Raw genomic sequence first — 24,312 nt, 5'->3', positions numbered from 1 at the left:
TGTGGCCCTCACTGGAAAAAGTTTGGGGACCCCTGCACTACACCATCAAACACAGCGGTTACTGTGAATGAGCAGCAGCAGCTAGAAGATGTGGACAGGTTCATGTACCTGAGTTGCACTTTTAGCAGTGATGGGGACGTGGAGCATGACGTTAATTGGGAAAGCATGGGCAGCCTTTCAACGTCTACGACCTATATGGATGACCACCGCACTGCCTTTACCAACCAAGTTGCTGCTCCTGAAGACCATCGTTATACCGACGGCACTGTACGTAGCGGAGACTTGGAAATCGACTGCAAACATCAACCGCCATCTCGACGTCTTCCAACAACGTTGTCTTCGACGGCTGCTCAAGATCACATATCGGGATCGCTTTGCCAATGGGGAAGTATATCGCCATGCGGGAGTAGAGCCGCTCAATGTCCAAGTCACCAAGCGTCGCTTCAGATTTGCCGGTCACATCCTTCGGCTACCGGACCCGGGACCTGCCCGTGTCGTGGTTCTTTGGAACCTGAAGAATGGAAAGAGATGGCGAGGAAGACCCAAAATAACATGGAGGAGGACTTTCCTTGAAGATTTACGCTCAGCCGAACTGGGATGAAGCAACAACTGCCGCAATGGACCGAGTTCAATGGCGCTCTCTTGTCGCCCGATGCGCGGGAGGATCTAAGTCTAAGTAAGACACCTGTCAAGCCTACACTTAAGATACAGTATATCATCTCATCCTAATTAATGTTGAAAAAAAAGCTTGTACTTGTCTTATTATATACTTTTTGTACACATTAGTCTGAGTCCAATAATCAAATAGGCTGATCGGAGAGTACTATGAAGAAGTCAAATATGGTTCGATTATTATACGTTTCTGTCTTTCATTTATTATCAGTGAGTTCAAAGTCAAATAACTTCATGATTAAAAAGGGCAAAGCCTGGTTCACTATTTTGCTTATTATTTAGTGTAGTATCTATCAATACCAAGTGAATACAGGCTGGTATCGCTGATAACAATACTGATACTATTCAATAAATAAGGTGGATGCGTTATTGAATTGCCAAATCTCAATTAATTTTCATGACCTTAAGTGTTTTTTGTGATGTTTCCTTTTGTATTATTAAATAGTTAAACCCAGGACATAATTAGGACAAAGTTTATAATTATATAGAAAATGCTTATAGAAAATTAATATTCTTCATCTTAAATAAAAAGTGCACACAAAGCAGTAAACAAATTAAAACAAACAAGTACAGTCCACAGCATTGCAAACAAGAGCGGAACTTAAAGTAAAGAATCGATCTCACCAGGCTAGTATCGATCCGATACCGATGCCGACTGGGTATCGATACAATCGATATTTGGGTCGATCCGCCCACCACTAGTTTATTAGTCAAAGAGTCAAGAGACCAGCTCACAGACAGGTCAGCTGATACTGCATGATTAGATGTCCAATCAGCTGAACTGTCACTGCGGGGTACAGCCCAACCACACCAGGATTACTTTTGTCAGTATTACACTACTGGGTATTTAAACCCGTCCAACTTCACTACCCTCTATTCCTTGCAGCTTCAGCTAAAAATGATAGGAAGAGATACAAACCTGTTTGAACGACAAACAGCTGCTATAACACTCCCAACTTCAGGAGATTTGTTTTTTCAGATGTTTAGAGAAATGCACCGTTCCTGGAAATACTGCAATACCAGATTCATGTGTGGAGTGGCCGGAGCAAGCCCCTATTCCAGTGCTGTCCAAACCCAGGCCTCGAGGGCCGGTGTCCTGCAGGTTTTAGATGTGTGCGTAATCCAACACAGCTGATTTAAATGGCTAAATGACCTCCTCAACATGTCTTGAAGTTCTCCAGAGGCCTGGTAATGAACTAATCATTTGATTCAGGTGTGTTGACCCAGGATGAGATCTAAAACCTGCAGGACACCGGCCCTCGAGGTCTGGAGTTGGCCAAGCCTGCCCTATTCCACTTCCCCGTCCTTAAAATCAAGTTAATATGTGTTCACATGTTTGTGAAGAAGAGAGCTATCTAGCTAAAGAATCAGTAGTATCCATCAGATATTTTATGCTAACACAATGTATACTTACCTCGTGTAGCAAAGAAATCCTAAGGTTTCACTTTAATTGTCTTCAGAGAACATGTTGAAACACATTCAGAGAGAACTGAAAAAGTTAGAAGTCTTCCTCCATGATATCAGGGTAAGTTTTGCCTTACTGAACAATTATTTGGTGAGGTTTAATACATATTTAGTCAAAATGTGTACAAAAAATGTGTAAATGTGTAAGTCACACTCAACAAGCACCAAGGCCAACCGAGCTCCAAGATCAGTGTGTCCTTAAAAAGCACAGGGAAAAAATGTACAGGAAGACGTGTTATATTTATGAAGTGCAGTGTGTGCCACTCCGGAAGCGAGAGCACGAACCATGTATTTGCCTTTGACAGTGTATAGAGTTTCATTTGCTTGTAGTACTATTCTCTTTCATTGTGACATAAGTACTTTCGTGAAGGTGTTACATCTAGTACTGTGAAAAAGTCTGAAGCCACATCACATAACCTCTGCCAGGGAGGTTGTTAGTGTTTGCATCTGTGCCTGATATTCTGTCATATTGTCTGTAAATAGGATTACTCAAAACTTTTTAATGAATTCAGATACAAAAATAAAAAAAATTAAAAAAAAAAAACCTTGTGGGGGTGTAGTGTGGGCTCAAGTGACCAATCCGTTTGATTTCACCCAACATCCACAGAGGTTTTCAAGGTCAGTGTCATGATCTGTTGGTCAAAAATTGACAAAAAGCCTTATAATTGAGAAAGTATGACTCTTAAAAGTGTACTGTGTATTGTCATCATGTAGAAAGTAGTGTATAAACATATGTCACATTTGACCTGTGACCTCTTCGTTAATAAATTGATCTGAAGGTCGAAGTGCTAGTAATGCCATATAGAGCTATTTAAAACCATGTTTCTTACTGCCAGTTTGACAGCATATAGACATATGGGAACAATTTATTTAAAAATGAATTGAGTTTCTTATTTCCTTCTAACTGTCCCATCTTACTCTTGTTTTAGTTTTTTAAATACATTTCCTGAAAAGTCCACAATTTCTATGATCAGACATGTGAGACTGATCTCACTAGATTAGATTAGATGAAACTTTATTAATCCCTCAGGTGGGTTCCTCCGGGGAATTCAGTTTCCAGTAGCACTGACAGAAGTTGCATGTTACAGATACAATCAAGGGGAATCAGAGCAGAATTTAAACATAAATATACCATATATATATATTTATATATATATACACAGAATATATAATATGGATAAATAGGAATACCTGTGGATTGCACATTTGAGTGAGTCTATTGCACAGTCGAATATAAGAGGAAATATTGTGAATATTGCACAGTGTAAAAAAACCCACTACAGCTCAGTTGTTCCCACTCTCCTTTGTCCCCGTTTCCCCTCCCTCTCTCCTCCAACGAGGAGTTAAACAGCTGGATGGCGTTTGGGACAAAGGAGTTTTTAAGTCTGTTGGTTCTTGACTTTGGGAGAAGCAACCTGTCGCTGAATAGGGGCTACTTGGGGCTAGGGTTAGGCAAATGAACAGAGAAGAAAGTCCAGCCTTACAGTCATAACATTTATTTTTTTCATTTACATCATACTGGATATTATTCTTTGGTCCACAAGGTGCACCAACTTCAGCAAGTTATCTGTCACTGTACTATGCAATTAACAGCATTAACCCTTCAATGCCTAGAAGAAGAAAAACTGAACATCCTTCACATGATCCAAAGTGGGCCATTCAAAAAGTCCAGAACCTGGAACTGTTTGTATACTTAACAATATATTGCTGAGCTTCTCTAAGTTACAGTAGCTTGTGTTAGTATGTGTACACAAAGATTATAAAAACACAGAATAAAATTGTAAGAAGTCATCAGTTGATGCAGTTTAAGGACACTTGTTCTTCTGTGCAGTCTCACCTGGAGCTCACGTTTGTAGTTCATGCCATCGTGACAAAAGACGTCCATGAATGCACTGCTAACTGCTCTTCAACCTTATAAAATTAACGTGCATTTTGATTATGAACCACTTTTACAAAACCAAAAGCTTCACTGTCTTTAGTGATTTATATGTCTAAAAAAACGGGTTCAGTTTGTAACTGAGAGCGGCTCAGTGGCGGTGAATTATATTTCCAATAGAAACACAATTTCATATGTTGTAGTAACAACACACTGCCACAAGATGGCAGCCTAGTGACAGAGCCTTGAAAGAGTGACAGTGACACTTTTTATGAACTCATCTGTAATGTGTCACCTTTTCTGTAGAATGAAGAAGTGCTTCCCTTCTTTTAAAGTAAATACAGGCTTACAAAGATCCTCTAAACATGTTTCTGAAATAATCCTAAACACAATCATTAATTCAAAAATGCAAGAAACAATTTATCTAATCACTCTTCTTCACTTAATTACTGAACTTATTAAAAAAATAAACAAAGACTTTTTCTTTTTTTTTTAAAGAGACATTTCTGCTGTGACTTCACTGTGGTTTGTATGTGCAGGCAGGAGTGTGAAATCTCAGAACAGCAGAGGATTGTCGAGCACGGCCACTCCTGCTGCGACGCCCCCGTCTGAGTGTTCTGAGCTCTTGGTCCTCAGCAGATGGCCCACACACTCATTTGTCACCATGTCTTTACCCTGTCTGTAAGAAAACAAAGAAAAGGCTAAAATTAGAAACAACCACTACACTGGGAATCTGCAAATACTTCTAAAAAAACAGCCACAAACAAAATGCATTTAATATCAATGCAGTAGTGGTCACATACCTTACATATGCTCCAAACACTCCCAGTTCACTGAGACAGTTGCTTATTTTCAGGGGGCTGCCTTGTCTCATCAGGTAGTTCCTTACAGGGGTTGGATGGATTTTATCCATCAGAATATAGGCTGTACGCTCGGTACTCTCCTTCACTTCTTCCAGGACCTGGCAGATCTCTGATCCATAAATGTTGTTACCTAGAAAAACAATTCTACACTTAAGTATAGATAAAATGGACATGGCTAGATAGGAATTATTTCACATTAGCAGATGAGCAAACTTTTGTAAAACACTTTTTAAAATTAGTGAAGAGAAAGTTCAGTTTTACCCAGTGAACCACACCTGGCTACACCCGGCCAGTCTGACAGGCAAATGGAGAGATCTTTATTTGGCTGGGTTTTTTCCTACTTATGTTGGATAATGCTAGCCTGCTTGCTAGTACAAGCAAGTTGCTACATATTTAGAATAAAGAAATATTAAACAAATACTGCCTCAAGTAGTCTTTCTTTCAGATGCTCCCTTTAGGGGTTGCCACAGCGGATCATCTGCCCCTTTGTCATGCTATCCCTAACATCCTCCTCTGTCACACCAACCCTGTGCACGTCCTCCTTCACCACATCCATCAATCTCTTTGGTTTTTCGCTTCCTCCTGCCTGGCAGCTCCATCTTCAGCTCTGCTACCTCCAGCCCAGCCTCCTGTCTTTTTGTCAATGCCATTGTCACCAAACCATACATCATAGCAGGCCTCACTGCCATCTTGTAATCCTTCCCTTTCACTCTTGCTGCTATCCTTCTGTCACAAATCCCCTCTGACACTTGTCTCCACCCACTCCACCCTGCCTGCACCCAACTCTTTACTTCTCTTGTGTGCTGTCTGTTGCTGTGGATGGTTGACCCCAAGTATTAAATCTCATCTACCTTCACTATCTCTACTTCTTCTATCTCCACCATTATACCTGCCTCCCTCTGACTCACATACATGTATTCTGTCTCGCGTCAGCTGACTTTCCTTCACCTTCTCTCCAGAGAATCTGTTGTGCTCTTTTCAGCACGAAGCCACACTCCTGCTCACTGATCGTCACCTCTCATTTTCACCTAGTCTCAGCAACTTTGTCCCAAAGCTTCTTGATTTATCCTTCTGTAGTTACTACAGCTTTGCACATCTGTCTTGTTCTTGAAAATCAGCAGCAGCACACCTCTCCATTCCTCGGGCATCCTCTCAGTCTCTGTTAAACGGTCTGGTCAGATTGCCCTCTCATCTAACTCCCCTCCTCCATCCTCCTCTCTCTTTCATCTTCTACATTATCAGCTCCTCAAAGTTCTCCTTCCAGTTCATGTGTAAAATTACTGCTAAAATAGCTCATATGAACCCTGATACTGACCTAAGTATTTATCAAAACAAATGCTCTGATATTACAAAGAAAACTAATGATTGCTTTTTACAGTATTAGCCCAGAGTGATGTAAGGCAGGGTGGTTAGTCAGCCATAACCTGCTGACAACTTGTATCTGGTAGCTTTTTCACATCCTGATCAATGTTGTTGTCAAGTGTGTCTCATACACACTATTATCTCAGTCACAGTACAGCATGCATGAATCACAGTAGATACACAGTAATGCAAAACAGCAGGCAGTCATGTATGTGTCGTTACTGTTTTGACTGAGGCTAGCTCATACGTGGAATGAAGCAAATACTGCACGTGTGTGCAGATCCATGCACTGCTTAAACTTCCCGAGTTTAACAAATGGTGAGCAGCAAACACAAGTTCCATCATTTGCTTCTGGTGTTAACATCAAGTGTGCTTTATTAAAAAGTTCAGTTTACCTCCTCCTTCTCGCTGAGGCTTCAAGACAAACCGCTCTGGTGCTGCCAAGGCCATTGACACTGTTTTGTCCCCCTCTGGACCCTGTAGACGAGCACAACCACAGAGAAATAAATGAGAGGAATAAAATGTGAATGATATTGCTTACACTGAACATCAACACCCAGGTGAGGATTATCTAATGCCAAACTTTCCAAACAATGAAAAAATCGTGTGCTTTTTCTCACCATGTCTAGAGTGTAGAGGCCGGCGAACGTCGCTCGGATCTGCTGCACAGCTTGAGGCTGGTCCGGGAAGAACCTCTCCAGGACTCCGGGTCTGGCGAGCACTTGCTGAACCTTCTTGGTACCAGCCAGGTGAGTGCTGATATCTGGACACTTCACAGCTCGAGAGCGCTCCATGAGGAGACGAGCATCCCAGCTCTGTAATTGAAAACAGACAATGAATTCTCTGCTTGTCTTTTTATCATTAGATGATTTTCCAGCATAAAATAGCCTCTATCATTTCACTAACTCTTGGAATCTTATTTCACTGCTGCTAATAACGTTTTACACACTGTCGCAGGTTTTTTTTAGCTTCGTTCGTACAAACTTTCTCGTGGTTGAGATTCCAGACAAAACAGCCAGCACACCGACCAGCAGAGCGTGACAATAGTTGGTTTATATTATGCTGAGATTTGACAGAGACAGAAGAATGAAGGAGAACAACACAGAGTCACGCTATCAAAGAGAGCCTGGACAGTAGATTCAGCAGTTTGGCTTAAATTTGCAAACTGTTTTAACTCGTTATGTCCAATTAAGTGTTGGTTCCATGGTGCTCGCCAGTTTTCCTTCACTTCCTGTTCCTGCCTGCAGAATTAACACACAGCTGCACGTATCTACACACAATGTTGCAGAGAACATTGTGGCTCAAGAGTTGGCAGTTTGTCTTGTAATCGGAAGGTTGCCGGTTCGAGCCCCGGCACCAACAGTCTAGGTCGCCTACTGGTGGTGGTCAGAGGGCCCGGTGGCGCCAGTGTCCGGCAGCCTCACCTCTGTCAGTGCGCCCCAGGGCAGCTGTGGCTACAATGTAGCTTGCCATCCCCAGTGTGTGAATGACTGAATGTAGTGTAAAGCGCTATACAAATACAGGCCATTTACCATCTAATCACCCATTCAGACTGACAAGGCGACAGGTCTGTTGTCACTTATATCAGCCAATCAGGGCTAGACTTGGTGTTGCTAGGCAGGGAAAGAAATAAACTGGATGATAATGACGTTCTAGTTTCTCATGAATACGAATCATTTTAAGTAAGTCTGCATGTTGCATGTTTCTAACTAAACTCTAATGTAATCTTCCATTCTGTGTGCAAATCAAAAGTTGGACCTGTTCAGAAGTGTAGTTGTCAGGCATGTAACCATTCCTGAAATACACCACGGCGACCTCTTTGCCGTCCCTGAAGTGAAAGCGACATAAAAGACACATTAAGGACCACTGCTATGCGTAACACAGTTTTTGTTTGAGAATAATACACTTAAATAATGTGTCAGTGCATTGTGAGCTGACAGAAATCGACTTACACAAAAAGCCTCTTGTCCTGATCAAGGGACCCTGCTTTAAAGACATCTTCAAACCGCAGTCTTATTACGTGAATGTTTCTGAAACACGGCATGTTGGTGAAAAGCACAACTCTTCAAATGCTTTAAGATAATGTTTTAACTTCCACACAAAGAAAACATGCAGGTATGAGAGCTCTAACCCTTCACACACACCTACCTCTTCCAAAGTTCATACTCAACGAATCGCTGATCAAAGATATTTCTCTGGACGTCTTCCACAAAGAACGCGACGACTGCTCTGCAACGACAACAACTGCATCTCAAAATTTCTGGACTTTTGGTTCTCACGGTTTTGATTTTAACTGAAATGATTTGCTTTTTGGTGCCCCATACTACCAAAACTGTCACTGGCCTTTGTTGTCCTGAAGAAATGTTTGTAATATTATGATGCACTGAGCAACCACACCAGCAGAAGCAGTGTTTGAATGTACAGCTCCACTGGCAAGATGTTTTATTCTGGATGTACTAATTAATTCATCATGTATGGTGACATAATTAGACCAAGTGAATAAAGCAAAGAGCGATCAACAGCATGTCTGGCATGTACTCGATGGATGTACTTCATTCTTACTTCTCTGATCCATAGAGCTCCCAGGCTTTGGCAATAGCCCTGGCCAGACCAGCTGCAGGATTATTATCCAGGATACGCTCGCTCTCCTCCAGCCTGCCGGCCATCTTCAGGATATGTCTGTCAAGCAAGATTGTAAGCACTCTCAGCAAACCTAATCACAGCACATTATCATTATTATCATCATTATTTCCTGACCATGCCTCGAACAATCCAGTCTCACTCTAAGTCGCATGTGACGCCTTAAGATGAGCATTTTCGCTGCCATCATCTTGCCACCTTGAAACTGATAAACTGAGGGAAATTGTACAGCCATAGGCTAGCAACTTGTCGATCAATCCTGCCTTTTATAGTCTATATTAAATTAACTTTATATTGTATTTAATAAGACATGACATTAATGAGCCTATAAACTCATAACAGGGGCATTTTCATGTAGACGTCTATACAACGGAATATCTTTCACAACCACAAGAGGCGCCCCCCCCTGGCCACTGAAAAGAATGCAGATTAAAAGAACTTCTGCAGTGGCTTCATTTTTCAGACACAAAAGCTATGTCTATCTTTTATACAGGGTGGACCATTTATATGGATACACCGTAATAACATGGGAATGGTTGGTGATATTAAAGTCCTGTTTGTGGCACATTAGTATATGTGAGGGGGCAAACTCCTCAAGATGGGTGGTGACCATGGTGGCCATTTAGAAGTCGGCCATCTTGGATATAACTTTTGTATTTTCAATAGGAAGAGGGCCATGTGACACATCAAACTTATTGGTAATGTCACAAGAAAAACAATGGTGTGCTTGGTTTCAACGTAACTTTATTCTTTCATGAGTTATTTACAAGTTTCTGACCACTTATAAAATGTGTTCAATGTGCTGCCCATTGTGTTGGATTGTCAATGCAACCCTCTTCTCCCACTCTTCACACACTGATAGCAACACCGCAGGAGAAATGCCAGCACAGGCATCCAGTATCCGTAGTTTCAGGTGTTGCAAATGTCATATCTTCACACCATAGACAATTGCCTTCAGATGATCCCAAAGATAAAAGGGGGGTCAGATCGGGAGACCTTGGGGGCCATTCAACTGGCCCACGACGACCAATCCACTTTCCAGGAAACTGTTCATCTAGGAATGCTCGGACCTGGCACCCATAATGTGGTGGTGCACCATCTTGCTGGAAAAACTCAGGGAACGTGCCAGCTTCAGTGCATAAAGAGGGAAACTCATCATCATGTAGCAATTTCAAATATCCAGTGGCCTTGAGGTTTCCATTGATGAAGAATGGACCCACTATCGTTGTACCCCATATACCACACCAAACCATCACTTTTGTTGTTCCAACAGTCTTGGAGGGATCCATCCAATGTGGGTCAGTGTCAGACCAATAGCGGTGGTTTTGTTTGTTAACTTCACCATTCACATAAAAGTTTGCCTCATCACTGAACAAAATCTTCTTCGTGAACTGAGGGCCCTGTTCCAATTTTTGTTTTGCCCATTCTGCAAATTCTGTGTGCCAATCTGGGTCATCCTCATTGAGATGCTGCAGTAGCTGGAGTTTGTAAGGGTGCCATTTGTGAGTAGCTAATATCCGCCGAAGGGATGTTCGACTAATGCCACTCTCCAGTGACATGCGGTGAGTGCTACGCTGTGGGCTCTTGCTGAATGAAGCTAGGACAGCCACTGATGTTTCTTCATTAGTGACAGTTTTCTTGCGTCCACATTTTGGCAAATCCAACACTGAACCAGTTTCATGAAACTTAGCAAGCAGTTTGCTAACTGTAGCATGGGAGATGGGTGATCTCGTAGGGTGTCTTACATTGAAATCTGCTGCAATGACCCGGTATCACCAGATATTAACGCAATTTCGATCCGCTCCTCACGTGTTAACCTCTTTGACATGTCAATGGCTGTGAACTAAGAGAAACTTGTAAATAACTCATGAAAGAATAAAGTTACGTTGAAACCAAGCACACCATTGTTTTTCTTGTGAAATTACCAATAAGTTTGATGTGTCACATGACCCTCTTCCTATTGAAAAAAAAAACGATATATCCAAGATGGCCGACTTCTAAATGGCCACCATGGTCACCACCCATCTTGAGGAGTTTGCCCCCTCACATATACTAATGTGCCACAAACAGGACTTTAATATCACCAACCATTCCCATGTTATTATGCTGTATCCATATAAATGGCCCACCCTGTAGATTGTTTATAGCTGTATTAAATCCCAAACCTACTGACAGCAAAGCAAAGAGATTGGTGTCAACTGTAAGGGAAATAAAGGAATGTGGGGTTTTTATTTATCTTTTTTTTTAAATAAGGGTAAAGTAGCTGTGTGAAACGGTGGCTATAAAGATGACAGTAAATATATTTGAAGGTCTTGGCCAACATGATCACTCTTACTGCTGAGTTCTAGTGGCTAACCTACAGAATATGGGTGACACATAAATGACCTGCTTACCTGTGTACATCTGGCGTGCGCGATGAAAGGCCTCCGAAACTGGCAGCAATGGTGTTGATCTCTATCTGCTTTAGCGATGGCGTGTCATTCTCTCTCTGGTCCAGCATGTAGTCAGACCGATTGAGACCCAACACAATGGACTGTAACAAAGGCAAAGAATCCCAGCTGCAGCATTTGGTCACTTTATAATCCATTAATAGATTTTTATGGTCCCAGCTACACTGTTGTAAGAACCTAATGGTTTTCTTCATTCTATGCTACAGCAGATCTAAAGATGTCACAGAGTTTTAGAAAATTGTGAAGAACTTTGTCAAGCAATAAAGCAAAACAGCTGATAATTGAAACAAGATTTTAGTTTTAGCCAAAATATAGCTTTTGCCTCTCACCCCTCTCCTCCCTGTCGTTCCCTGTCTTTTTTTCTCATAAGAAATCTCTCAGGATTTAATGGCTAGCATACGAAGCCCAAAAAGAAAAGAGCCTGCATCATCGTTCCATTTCTAACTTTTTAAAAAATTCCCTCCAAAAATGGCCCCAAAAGAAGCCAGATAGAAAGGTTTTCATGGTGAAAATACATAGTGGTGAAGGTAACCCAAAACAGCCAACACCCCAAAGGAACAGATAGGCTGAAAAATCATTCCTGTAAACATTTACACAACCTCACACCTGCAGTGATGACCCAAGATGTTCATTCTACAAATACTCTATTTGAAATCCAATCTTCCTTAACTAGAAACTGTTTGATTTTTTATACACTCTTTCTTTTCACTACTTTTGAATCCTTATTGAGTGCAAGCAAACAGCTTTGTTGGATTTAGCAACACACCAAGGCCTTAGAGCCCAAACAGCTCAAGTACAATGATGATGGGAAATGGAATGATAATTATGCAGCACTTTGCTCTAACTGAAAGGCGCATTTTACTGCAAACCCTATTCACCCAACCACACAAAAGCCTCCAAACTGCCTTGTCTAACTTCGCACACACTGGATGCACTGGGGGAAACTCAGGGTTCATCATCTTGCCTAAGAAAACTGGAATCTGGACAAACTGGGTAATCAATCCGCCAAACTTCCAACTTACAGACTCTGCCTCCTGAGCTCCCCCTAACACCAGTGTCATCGGGGCTGTGCTGACGTACCTGTGACCTGCCTTCTTTAAGGATCTGTTGGTGGATTTTGAACAACCTTGCAGTGAAATCATCCACAGCGATGGTGCTGTAAACAGACACTTTGTTCAAATCTTGTCAGCAGGTTTTTCATCACAGTGTATTCATTTTGAATTAAACTAACAGGTCATTTGAAGACAGACTTCAGAGACTGTGACAATAATGAGTTTTTTTCTTCCAAACCACATACATGAGGTCATAATGCATCCTACCTAGCCAAAGCTTCTTGTAGGAAGTCTGCATCCTGACTAATCTTGTCCACCAGGGTGTTGTAGTGTGTTTGCACTGCCAGAGCCTGGGAGAATACAGCTTTAGGTACAGGTGTGGGGAACAGTGTGAATGGAGCAAAGGAGACCACCTGAAAAACAAGATGTAAAATGTGAGAAAAGAATGCTGACCAGGGGAAACAAAACAAAACAAACAAAACTGTTGGACAAACATTGGAGATGGCTTGTGGACTCAAAACACGGGCTTAATAAAGATCTCTCTGAAATCCTCTGCCCTAAGGCAGAACAAATTCCTAACATGACTTCACATTCAACACGGCCTTTTCATCAGCAACGGTTTAACATTCCACTGGTATGTGATCTTTGTTGTTGAGGCTTATTACCTAACATATGAATTCTGTTAAAGATGCTGAAAAAAATGTTTACTTACTTTTTTTTTTTTAGTTTAAGCATTTATTTAAAGTATAACTACTTCACTACTTTGCTCATGGCCATTCAATCAGTTGTTAAGGTCAGTCTCATTCAGTTCAGTATGATTGAATTAACCCTTTGTTTTAAAGACCTGCAACTGGTCATACGCTATATTCCCAAAAGTCTCCGTCTGGCAATCCGATGGACGACTCTGGGTTTGTCCGTTGCCAGGAGAACTGTGCATTGGTCTTAATATGACATCTATTACACGTTTGCAGCTGGTCTAAAATACTGTAGGTTACCTATTAATGGCTAAAGAGAAGCAAGACCAGATTACTGAAATTTTAGCCTCCCTTCACTGGTTACCTGTTTGTTTAAGAATCAGTCAGTCAACATGTTCCCAGTAGTTCCATAATCCAAAAGCAACAAGGGAACGTGCTTTGTTACGTGGCTTCACTAAACCTAACACCAGGAAAAGTATAATATTACAAATATACACTACATGTTACAAATATGTAGCGTCTTCCCCTGAATGAATATTTTGAGGAAATGTATTCTCATGGTCTGTAGCTTTACTCTTTCAGGTGCAGTTGTTGGATGGGGCAAGAATGAATATAATAAGACGATTCAAAATCATACCTGAGCAGACTTGCAAATTTTATATGAGTTTCACAAGTACACATTCCCTCTTTAAGATTATATAACTACACTAACACTTATCCAGCAATGAAAAACCAGTGAAAGTGCTTCTACATGTAAATGGTAAATGGACTGTTTCTTATATGGTGCTTTTCTACTCTACCTAAGCACTGAAAGTACTTTATACAACTTGCCTCATTCACCCATTCAAACAGGCACTTTTTTCTATACTTTTTATATGTGTTTTCTATCTAACATTCACACACATTCACACAACTTGTGGATAGTATCTTGCCCAGTGACATTTGGCATGCAGACTGGAGCAGCCAGCCACGATCAATGACCTGCTCTACCTCCTGACCTACAGCCACCCCTCAATGCTACAACCGCTACATGCTACATGTGTGTATAATTCGCACCTCAGATGAGTTGGGGGTCTCCTGGAGCCTCATTAGGACACCCTGTGTAACGGCTGAGTCTTTTGCCTCCTCTGCCAATTTTTTTATCAAAGCCGAGTTCATCAGCATCTCGTCTGGTAGCCCCTGCGCCATTCTCATTCACCTGAAGTAGGATAACCAAATAAGATTACTATTACTGCTAACGTTATTACCGCAGTGTTTGCTCATCACTTAAATTTCCTAAACTGCTTTAAATGATACACATATACATATACACAATACACAAGCGTAAATACTAAAATAAATTATATTTAAATAACAATAATTACAATGAAACACGTCATACATCGATAGTAACATTAAACAATACATTAAACATTTTCTTTTCTGTAATAATCGTGTTATAGGATAGTTTATAACATCAAAACAACACATGTGGCTAACTTACCTGCTTAAGTTTTAACCAGGTCGTTTAACACCGTCTGTTAGCAGTCACCGGTAGTAGAAGCTAGTTAGCCATCAACCTAGAAGGTTCCCTTGGACTGTGTTCTCATCAAGTACTTTCACACTTATGCAGAGAGCGATTAAGACTGCCACCCTTTACCTTCCACGGTGCATCACAAGACCTAACCGGAGCATGTACACACTTCAATCCCTGACGCATAAACTAGATGAACCGGCTGAACGGCTACTACTAACCAAAGCTGATTGGTTGACCGGGGAGCTAACCGGAACCACATGCTTCGCTTAGCCAATCAACGGCCAGAACGTCATCGGAAAAGCCAGAAGTTTTGAAAAGGCACTGCTGACTGAAGAATGAGACAGCATTTAATGTAGAACAGAGGTAAATGCGTGTGACTTATTAAACAAGCGGGTTTACTTCATTTTTGATTAGAAGTAATATTGTTTGACCAAACGCGGCACTAACCTTTATTTCGTGTTGCTATTATGTCAAAATATTAAGAAAATAATTTATAAACTGTACGATAACAGTGTTTGAATGTTAGTTAAGACATCAATCTCCTTAAATAAACAAATAGAAACACACACTTATTAAGAGAACTTAATGCTGGGGAAATATACTCATGTTTATAACGTCCATGCTTACCCAGCCTTTACCGCGCATTTTAGCTTGCTAAACGATGGGGAAGTGTAAGCGCAGAGCGGAGAGTGCCGGTGTTGCAGGTTAACTGTTTTGTTAACTGGTTGGATTTGTTTACATATTCCATTCTCCGTGTTTCAGATGTTGGATCCGCAGATTCGTCTTTTTCACCGCGTGGTCGTATGTCATATAGTTTGACAAGATTAAAGACCTCGACAAAAAAGGTTTCCATCTCCAGCTCGTGCAAATGCATACACGTGTCAATATTAAATAATTTATTTATTTTTTTAATAAAAAATAATTTCATTGTTGTCTGAAGATGATAGTGATACCTGTGTGTCATACTGGCAATAGAGACGACCGCTCGGTGAAAAGGACGAATCTGGGGGACCAGATTGTTGAGCCATCTACGGATCATTAAAACATCCATGCGCACAACTGCAAAGAATGGATTTGAATTCGAGCAGGAAAACTGAAAAAAGGAATAAACTTGACAAAATATATATGTTTTGACAGATCAAAGGAAAGAGTTCCACAAAACAAATTTGTGGGTTATTAGCATTTTCTCAGTTCTGGATTACATGGTGATGTATTTTATTCATACACTGTTGCAGAGACGTCTGTGTTTGCACCTTCAGCCACTTCAGCACACAAAATGTCATCATAGGCCAGACATGATTTATTTTGATAGGCAATCGATCAAAATTAGAAATGAGCATGAGTTTCCAATATTTAACTGGATATAAAGTTAAAAAAATATCTAAAAATGTTATGGCCAATGTGACGGTTTTTGGGGTTTTTTTGGTCTGAAATGTATATTTCACCTTATTTTTAGTGCCAGCTGTTTGGATGTAATGTTCTACCACTGTCAGAAGGTGGCAGTCATACTTCAATCATAAAAACCTTGATTTTAGAGCGTGTTTTAATGCTGTTCATTGTTGGTTTTCACTAAACAATATTCTGACTCACTGAGTCTTAATTGGATCTTCTCTGTAGTGGGTCTCCAGTCGGTGGTGCCCGTAAGGCCCATATGGTTTGCTAATATACAACACTAACCCTGGCTGCTGAGGATTTAGCATAATTTTTCCAGTTAGAGCCTAAAGTATAAAAGACTGAAACTGAAAAAAAAAATCAAAATTAAATAACTGACTTTGAGCAAAGCATCTTTAGTCCATTTTTAAATGACAGCCTCTTTCAATTTTAATGAACTATAAAGAATTTTAAAAAGCTGACCAAAGAATACATTAATCTGAGATCTGAGGAAATACAGATTAATTGTTTTATTTTGTATGCTTACATTGTTTTACTTTGCACACAGAAACAAAATAATTTCATAAAAATGAAAACCACCAAGGTCTAAATTAATTCCCTCCCCAATGCTAATAGTCAGTTGTGATTCCTTTTTGCTGGAACAGCCTGCAACCATTTGTTGTAGTTTTCAGCAAGTCTCACACACATCTCTGATCAATCCCAGCTCATTTGTCTTTCTTCTTCTGAGTCTCACATACTCCCCCATATCCTCATAAAATAGACTTGCCGTTTCTGTGCTGACTTGGTTATGATACTGAATGAAAGGCAACTGTGTCAAAATTCATAATCATATTCCAAATTTTGAGGAAAAGTTCACTATGGAACAGGGATTATCTCACTCGACAGTTTGCTCCACCCCAGTAGAGGGAGCTAAAGCTTTCCCAATGCAAGTCACTCAGATCTGTTGTGTTTTTTTTTTCTGCATACAAGCCCACAGGCCTTCCAGCTAATCAGTAGGTTTCATTAAGGTCTGTTGGCTCAGCATATGAGGGAGAACAAATGACCAAAAAGAGCAGCTATAATAGGATGATGTCACTTTGGTAGCACATGGCAAAAGAGGGCATCCAGCCAGTGTGTTCAGGAAGCACTGAACTGTGACTGTATAATTTAGCACTGTGTTTGTGTGTATGCTTGTAGATGGCGAGTGGACAGCTGTCGAGGGCGGAGGCATTGGCATGCTCAGGCTGCAGGCATGCGTGCCATGTGATGCTCTACGCTGACACGAAAGCTCAGCTGTTTGGAAGAATTCCCATCAAACATATCATACTGGTGAGGTGTGTGTGTGTGTGTGTGTGTGTGTGTGTGTGTGTGTGTGTGTGTGTCTCATTTGAGCTACTCTAACACACACACACCTTTACATGTCTGCCTCTTTGAGTGAACAGGCATATTTCTGTGTGTCACTTCCACAGATGCAGATGCGCTTTGACGGTCTGCTGGGTTTCCCTGGCGGGTGAGTCTTTCCTGGTGCTGCTTTTGCTCCTTGCAAACATAGGTACATTTTAGCTTTTGGTTTGTAAAGCCTTCTTGTTCTTCACAGAAGAAAGAAAAAAGAAACCCTTTACAGCTCAGAACAAACATTCAAACACTGATGCTACAATCCTCGTCCTGCAAGGATTGGCGATGATAAAATGTGCCTGACGGCTTCTTGTTTAAAGCGACTTATCTTGCCTTAAACCCCTGTTTGTAAAGATTGAGATTGTCACATACTGCTTAATTAGTATTCTGCTAAATGAATCACTTGTGCCTTTGTGATTTACTGTAGTCGCTGCCAGGATCTCTGGCATTTCATTTGCCAGCACAGTGAAATTATATAACGAGGAGGCAAAGAGACAGGGCTGAAAAATGATAGAGACATATGCAAAACAAGAGAAAACTACGTCAGCAAATAGCAACAGTGGCAGCTCTATTGATACAACTACATATGAATTGTGTAGCCTCTGTTTTTAATATACTGCTGCAGGTGGTGTATGAAGAAATCTTTCAAAAACGTGTACTGCCTGGCAACATTAAACATCCAAAACACTAGTTAGTTGTGTAAATTTGGTCTGCTACTAAAGTTAGCTGTTAGACTTGTGCAGGCATTCATACACATCCATCCATTTTTTGTCAGAGTCACAGGGGCAGCAGTCTAAGCACAAGTCCCCTCTCTTTCTCCCCGGCCAGTTCCTCCTTCTCATCTGGGAGGGACTCCGAGGCATTCCCCGAGGCATTCCCAAGCCAGCCAGGACACATGATCTGTGTCCTGGGACTGCCCTGGCATCTTCTGTCAGTAAGACATGCCCAAACCACCTTAACTGGTTCCTTTTGATATGTAGGAGTAGAGGCTATACTCTGAGTGCGTCCTAAATGTCCAAGTTCCTCAAACTCTTTGGCCAAGGGATCAACCTTTGAAGGAAGCTCATTTCCGCTGCCTCCACCCAGAACTTGTGGTCATAAGTGAGAGCAGAAGCGTAGATCAACCAGTAAACTCACACTTTTCCTTTCACACTCAGCTCTTTCTTTATCACAGAATACCTGTACAGCATCTGTATGACTGCAGACGCCACAGAAATCCATCTGCCAGTCTGCTGCTTCACTCACCCTCGCTTGTAAACTAGATCCTGATATACTTAGGGCAACAACTCATCCCTGAGTGTTCCACCCTTTTGCAGTTCAGGACCATGGTCTCAGACTTGAAGGTGTTACGGTAATTCCGATTTGCAATTTGGAACAAACATTCATGTCGCCCTTTTGGAGGCAGTCTGTTCACTTTGTATCAGTGGCCATCGTCAGCTCAAATGAGAAATTTACATTTTATTTGCGACAAAATGTTTTTGTTTTGGGTTTTTTTGCTTATGAATGCTAAACTAATATCTTCAAATCATCAGTCTGTTGGCACTGTGACTGATTCTACATGCCTGGATAAATTGAGTGAGAGTTTGAGTTTCTTTGGCTTTCTTATGCCTTAGACCAGTCAAACAAATAGTTATTGGCTGATTTTGAGTTTGAGGTTATACCAGAATTACATTAGAGCAGGTTGTGCCACAGATGGCTGTTCTATTGAAATGTGGTTATACGTTTCTCTAAAAAAAAAAAAAAGTTTTTTAATTTCTGAGCTCTTTGAAGTCTGTGTATTGACACAGTGTGTCACTACATTTCATGGTTACTTTTAGCCATATATTTGTTGTAGACAGCATCTGGGTCACTGCCCTCTGCAGCAGTGCCAAGTTGGAAGCAAAATCATCTCAAACTGGAAAAAAAAAGTTTGAGTTTATTTGAACCACAGCTCATTCTGAACTACACTCGTCTCGCATCATCAAAGGGGCCCTCTACTGCTTATTTCCATTTTAGTTTTTTTTAACTGATTTGATCTACTATTGTAGCTTTGCATGATTCACAATTCAAAATAGTCATTCATCTTATACTGAGCCTCTACAGTGGGGCAAAAAAGTATTTAGTCAGCCACCGATTGTGCAAGTTCCCCCACCTAAAATGATGACAGAGGTCAGTAATTTGCACCAGAGGTACACTTCAACTGTGAGAGACAGAATGTGAAAGAAAAATCCATGAATTCACATGGTAGGATTTGTAAAGAATTTATTCGTAAATCAGGGTGGAAAATAAGTATTTGGTCAATAACAAAAATACAACTCAATACTTTGTAACATAACCTTTGTTGGCAATAACAGAGGTCAAACGTTTACTATAGGTCTTTACCAGGTTTGCACACACAGTAGCTGGTATTTTGGCCCATTCCTCCATGCAGATCTTCTCGAGAGCAGTGATGTTTTGGGGCTGTCGCCGAGCAACACGGACTTTCAACTCCCGCCACAGATTTTCTATGGGGTTGAGGTCTGGAGACTGGCTAGGCCACTCCAGGACTTTCGAATGCTTCTTACGGAGCCACTCCTTTGTTGCCCGGGCGGTGTGTTTTGGATCATTGTCATGTTGGAAGACCCAGCCTCGTTTCATCTTCAAAGTTCTCACTGATGGAAGGAGGTTTCGGCTCAAAATCTCACGATACATGGCCCCATTCATTCTGTCCTTAACACGGATCAGTCGTCCTGTCCCCTTGGCAGAAAAACAGCCCCATAGCATGATGTTTCCACCCCCATGCCTCACAGTAGGTATGGTGTTCTTGGGATGCAACTCAGTATTCTTCTTCCTCCAAACACGACGAGTTGAGTTTATACCAAAAAGTTCTACTTTGGTTTCATCTGACCACATGACATTCTCCCAATCCTCTGCTGTATCATCCATGTGCTCTCTGGCAAACTTCAGACGGGCCTGGACATGCACTGGCTTCAGCAGCGGAACACGTCTGGCACTGCGGGATTTGATTCCCTGCCGTTGTAGTGTGTTACTGATGGTGACCTTTGTTACTTTGGTCCCAGCTCTCTGCAGGTCATTCACCAGGTCCCCCCGTGTGGTTCTGGGATCTTTGCTCACCGTTCTCATGATCATTTTGACCCCACGGGATGAGATCTTGCGTGGAGCCCCAGATCGAGGGAGATTATCAGTGGTCTTGTATGTCTTCCATTTTCTGATGATTGCTCCCACAGTTGATTTTTTCACACCAAGCTGCTTGCCTATTGTAGATTCACTCTTCCCAGTCTGGTGCAGGTCTACAATACTTTTCCTGGTGTCCTTCAAAAGCTCTTTGGTCTTGGCCATGGCAGAGTTTGGAGTCTGACTGTTTGAGGCTGTGGACAGGTGTCTTTTATACAGATGATGAGTTCAAACAGGTGCCATTCATACAGGTAACGAGTGGGGGACAGAAAAGCTTCTTACAGAAGACGTTACAGGTCTGTGAGAGCCAGAGATTTTCCATGTTTGAGGTGACCAAATACTTATTTTCCACCCTAATTTACGAATAAAGTCTTTACAAATCCTACCATGTGAATTCATGGATTTTTTTTTTCCACATTCTGTCTCTCACAGTTGAAGTGTACCTCTGGTGCAAATTACTGACCTCTGTCATCATTTTAAGTGGAGGAACTTGCACAATCGGTGGCTGACTAAATACTTTTTTGCCCCACTGTATGTAGCCACACTTTTAGCTACTGTCCCTTTAAGTTCACTTTCCCTTTCAGACAACTTTCTTCTGATTGGCTGCCCCTCAAGAAGAGATGTTGTTAACGGTATGTGGGTGGGGCTGTTCCCGCTCTGTGACCCAAACACTGAAGCCTGAACTGTTGGCTCATGAGGATTGCCTTAACTCACATTTTCCTCATTATTTAAATCTTTAGCCCTGTTAATATGGACATGCATAATAGCACCATTTTAACCTATTATTAATTGTGGGGCCACAATTAAGCTGTGCAAGAGTTATCACTCATGTTCTATGGAAAAAAAACCAAAAGAATCCAAGCACCACAGCAGAAAATACTCAGTAAGCGTAACAAAGATTGATAATGATACCAATAATGATAATAAACGTGTTAAAAAGGACTCCCAACTGTGCCCAGTCACAGTTCTGTCCACACAGCTTTGTTAGAGAGTGACCTGCTGAGACACGATACATGTAAAAGCAGCGGTCACTTCAGTTAATTGCACGACAGCAAGTGGCCTTTTCTGCCTCTTCCAGTGACATTTATGAGGGTTAAGAACCTCTCTAAAGAGCTGCTCTTAGTTGTCGGTGTTCTCCTAATGATAATGGAAATGTGCATCTGGATGTTGACCAATGCTTTGACACTATGGCAACAGTACAAAACACACCTAAACTCCTTCAGAGATTTTTATAGAAGCCTATAAATTGCTCTGAAATATATATAAAAAAAGAAAACGTGACAAACTTGATATGTTAGAATCACACGGAGCTGTTGATAAGCAAGTGTTCCGTATAAAACGGTTGTTGGCTGATATCCAAAGCGATTTGCTTTTAGGCATTTAACATCCCGCTAGCTGTTACCTTTTGCTTTCCTTTTGCTGTACTTGTGCTCTTCTGGATACAAACGTCACTCTGATCACTTTGGCAAATGTTTTTATTTTTGCGCACTGTCAAACACAGTGAAACTGTATCTTTAGCCTCTGTGCATTTCGTCCATTATGTCCGGTATATTGTTATTGTAACAGCTCAGGTTGAGCTTTTGTTACTATATTTTTTTTGCACATTTTCTAAGATGAGACTCGAAATCTAGTGACTTGAAGGAGAAGTGATCAGCACCATCACCTGGACAAACTAACTTAGGGCTTTAAATTGAATTAGCCTTTCAATTAGTGTGATTTATTGTCAGGAGAGCAGTGCCTCTGACATCGTTTATCTACTTTCACATCTGTTGCTGACCTTTGATTCTCACACTTCAGGCTCGTTAACCCTTCGGAGGAGACCCTTGAGTCGGGGCTTAGCAGGGAATTGTCAGAAGAGCTAGGCCTGGCTTTGCCAATCTCTGTTGAAGATCATGTGGATTCTTGCTATGCACCTCCTTCCTCCCCCTCCTCCTCTTCACGTCTTATCACTCACTTTTACGTGAAGAAGATGGATGAAGAGCAGATTAGGGAGGTGGAGAGGGCAGCTGCATCCACTGCAGCAGATCACGGTTTGGAGGTAATGTGTCCTTCCAGAGTGACTGATTGCAGCGATTTACCTGATCTCATGCTCTGATCCTCACCACCTTCTTTCTCTGCCTGACTCCAGGTCCTGGGAATGGTCAGAGTCCCTCTCTACACCATGAAAGGAGGAGGAGGGCTCGCATCCTTCCTGTCACACTCTTTCATCGGCAACGCTCGCTCCCAGCTGGTCCACTCGATGCTGAGACTCAACCTGGTCGCCCCCGGGGAGTTGCACAAAGCCCTGACGCACTCTCTAAAGACTCATGCACACACGAAACAGGACCTGCAAGCAGCCCTGGCACTGACCCAGGGATTGAGGAAACAGTTTTAAAAAAATGCAGCTGCATTGCTACATCCTCTCAAAATGTAAATACAGATCCATCAGGACTGTTATAGACAAAAGATGATTTCAAATCCACTGTAACTTATACTCTGGAAACTCCCCGCCATACATGAGTATGGAAAGCCAAAGGTGGGAGGCCAGCAGCAAGAACAGAGCAGGCATTAAGGACAACGGATATGACACTAATTGAGTCAGACATGGCATTAAAATAAGAGAGGCAGGAGTGGAGGTGGGTTCCAAAGCGGCTTGTAGATGCACAGTAACCGTGGGCAGACTGAACCGGCTTAAATAGCGTGCCCTATTTGACATTTGTCAATTAACTGTGTAGAAGGGTCTCAGCTGAGCTTGATTTCCGTGGCCCGCCTGAACTAACCCTATGCTCGGTTTTGACCCTCCGCAGCACAATCTCACACATAAACCTCCACACTCACACTCATGCTGTCACGCTGACTCTGAGCTGGTGACTCATAATTGCATACTGTGCACCAAACAGTTTGGGGCAAAACATTATCAGCTCCCGTACAATTAATGGAAATAAAGCTGTTCACACTGCCCATCACGTCTGAGTCTTTCCTGTCATTTCTCTTCATTTCAGTCGTCAGCACTGTGTTGATTTCAAACAGCCAAAATTGAAATGCTAATTACAAGGCGCGAGAGCATTTTTAAATTTTTTTTTTTTTTTTTACATTTACAGTCACATCTTTATGTGCTGGTGAAGGTTACTTTTCTGTTATTCTAGCAGCAATTTTGACACTTATCTCACAGGCATCTATCAAAAGTGCTACACAGCACTCAGAGAAGCAACATAAGATGAGGGGTTACCTTATATGGCATTGCATAGGCACCCTGTGGTTTCCTTTATCTGCTGGTATCAATAATGAGGCAGGATGTGTATGATCTACAGCCTTTTCAGTCAGAAGGGATTCTTTGTCTGTGTGCTCCTCACATTTCCTTTTCTTTCTTTCTTTTTTTGTTGTTGTTGGTAGGTTTCATTTGAAGTTGTAGCACATCAGCAGTGGTGGTGCTGGTGGTGGAGGATTAATTACGTCCGTGACATACTATACAGCCTGCAGGCGAAGATTTGATTCTGTTTAAGTGCACCCTTGGTGCACATAACGCGCTTGCTCCAGATGTTAGTAACCTCATTCCCCAACATTATTGCTGCCAGTGAGGAAGAGCAGAGACAGGATGTTGCTCAGCGTTCATGATACCTACTGTACTGAAAGTATAAGATCCATTCTCTGGTTTTATTTTATTTTTATTTATTTTTAAATCAGTCAACTTCTGCAGGTGCAGGAGCATCATTTATCCATGTCATATTATTACTACACTGCATTCATCCTCCTGCATTCATCAGATAAAAGCTGGAACGCGTGGAAGAAATGTGCAGAGTATCCCGCTCGTTCACTCATCTAAC

The 24,312-nt window shown here is 41.6% G+C and overlaps 2 protein-coding genes across 4 annotated transcripts; one reads left to right on the top strand and one right to left on the bottom strand.

Moving 5' to 3' along the window:
• Window positions 1-3,616: 3,616 nt before the first annotated feature.
• Window positions 3,617-14,947, bottom strand: gss (glutathione synthetase). The gene is made up of 13 exons (XM_004565453.5): window positions 14,558-14,947; window positions 14,131-14,272; window positions 12,647-12,792; window positions 12,408-12,483; window positions 11,271-11,410; window positions 8,800-8,916; window positions 8,386-8,466; window positions 8,190-8,267; window positions 7,996-8,065; window positions 6,858-7,052; window positions 6,633-6,714; window positions 4,816-5,005; window positions 3,617-4,691 (listed from the first exon to the last, which is right to left on the bottom strand). The coding sequence occupies exons 2-13, from the start codon at window positions 14,266-14,268 to the stop codon at window positions 4,568-4,570; spliced, it is 1,437 nt and encodes a 478-aa protein (XP_004565510.2). The 5' UTR covers window positions 14,269-14,272; window positions 14,558-14,947; the 3' UTR covers window positions 3,617-4,567.
• Window positions 14,823-23,454, top strand: zgc:103759 (U8 snoRNA-decapping enzyme). 3 transcript variants are annotated; one of them, XM_004565454.4, is made up of 5 exons: window positions 14,823-14,953; window positions 17,159-17,290; window positions 17,431-17,471; window positions 22,307-22,547; window positions 22,638-23,454. In XM_004565454.4, the coding sequence occupies exons 2-5, from the start codon at window positions 17,159-17,161 to the stop codon at window positions 22,881-22,883; spliced, it is 660 nt and encodes a 219-aa protein (XP_004565511.1). In that variant the 5' UTR covers window positions 14,823-14,953; the 3' UTR covers window positions 22,884-23,454. The 3 variants fall into 3 exon arrangements, with proteins under 3 accessions (XP_004565511.1, XP_004565512.1, XP_076734293.1); XM_004565455.2 differs by lacking the exon at window positions 14,823-14,953 and adding an exon at window positions 16,930-16,989; XM_076878178.1 differs by lacking the exon at window positions 14,823-14,953 and adding an exon at window positions 16,955-16,974.
• Window positions 23,455-24,312: the final 858 nt, after the last annotated feature.

The sequence above is a fragment of the Maylandia zebra genome, linkage group LG20 (genome assembly GCF_041146795.1).
Source record: "Maylandia zebra isolate NMK-2024a linkage group LG20, Mzebra_GT3a, whole genome shotgun sequence".
NCBI lineage: Eukaryota > Metazoa > Chordata > Actinopteri > Cichliformes > Cichlidae > Maylandia > Maylandia zebra.
This window is presented reverse-complemented; position numbering and strand designations above follow the sequence as displayed.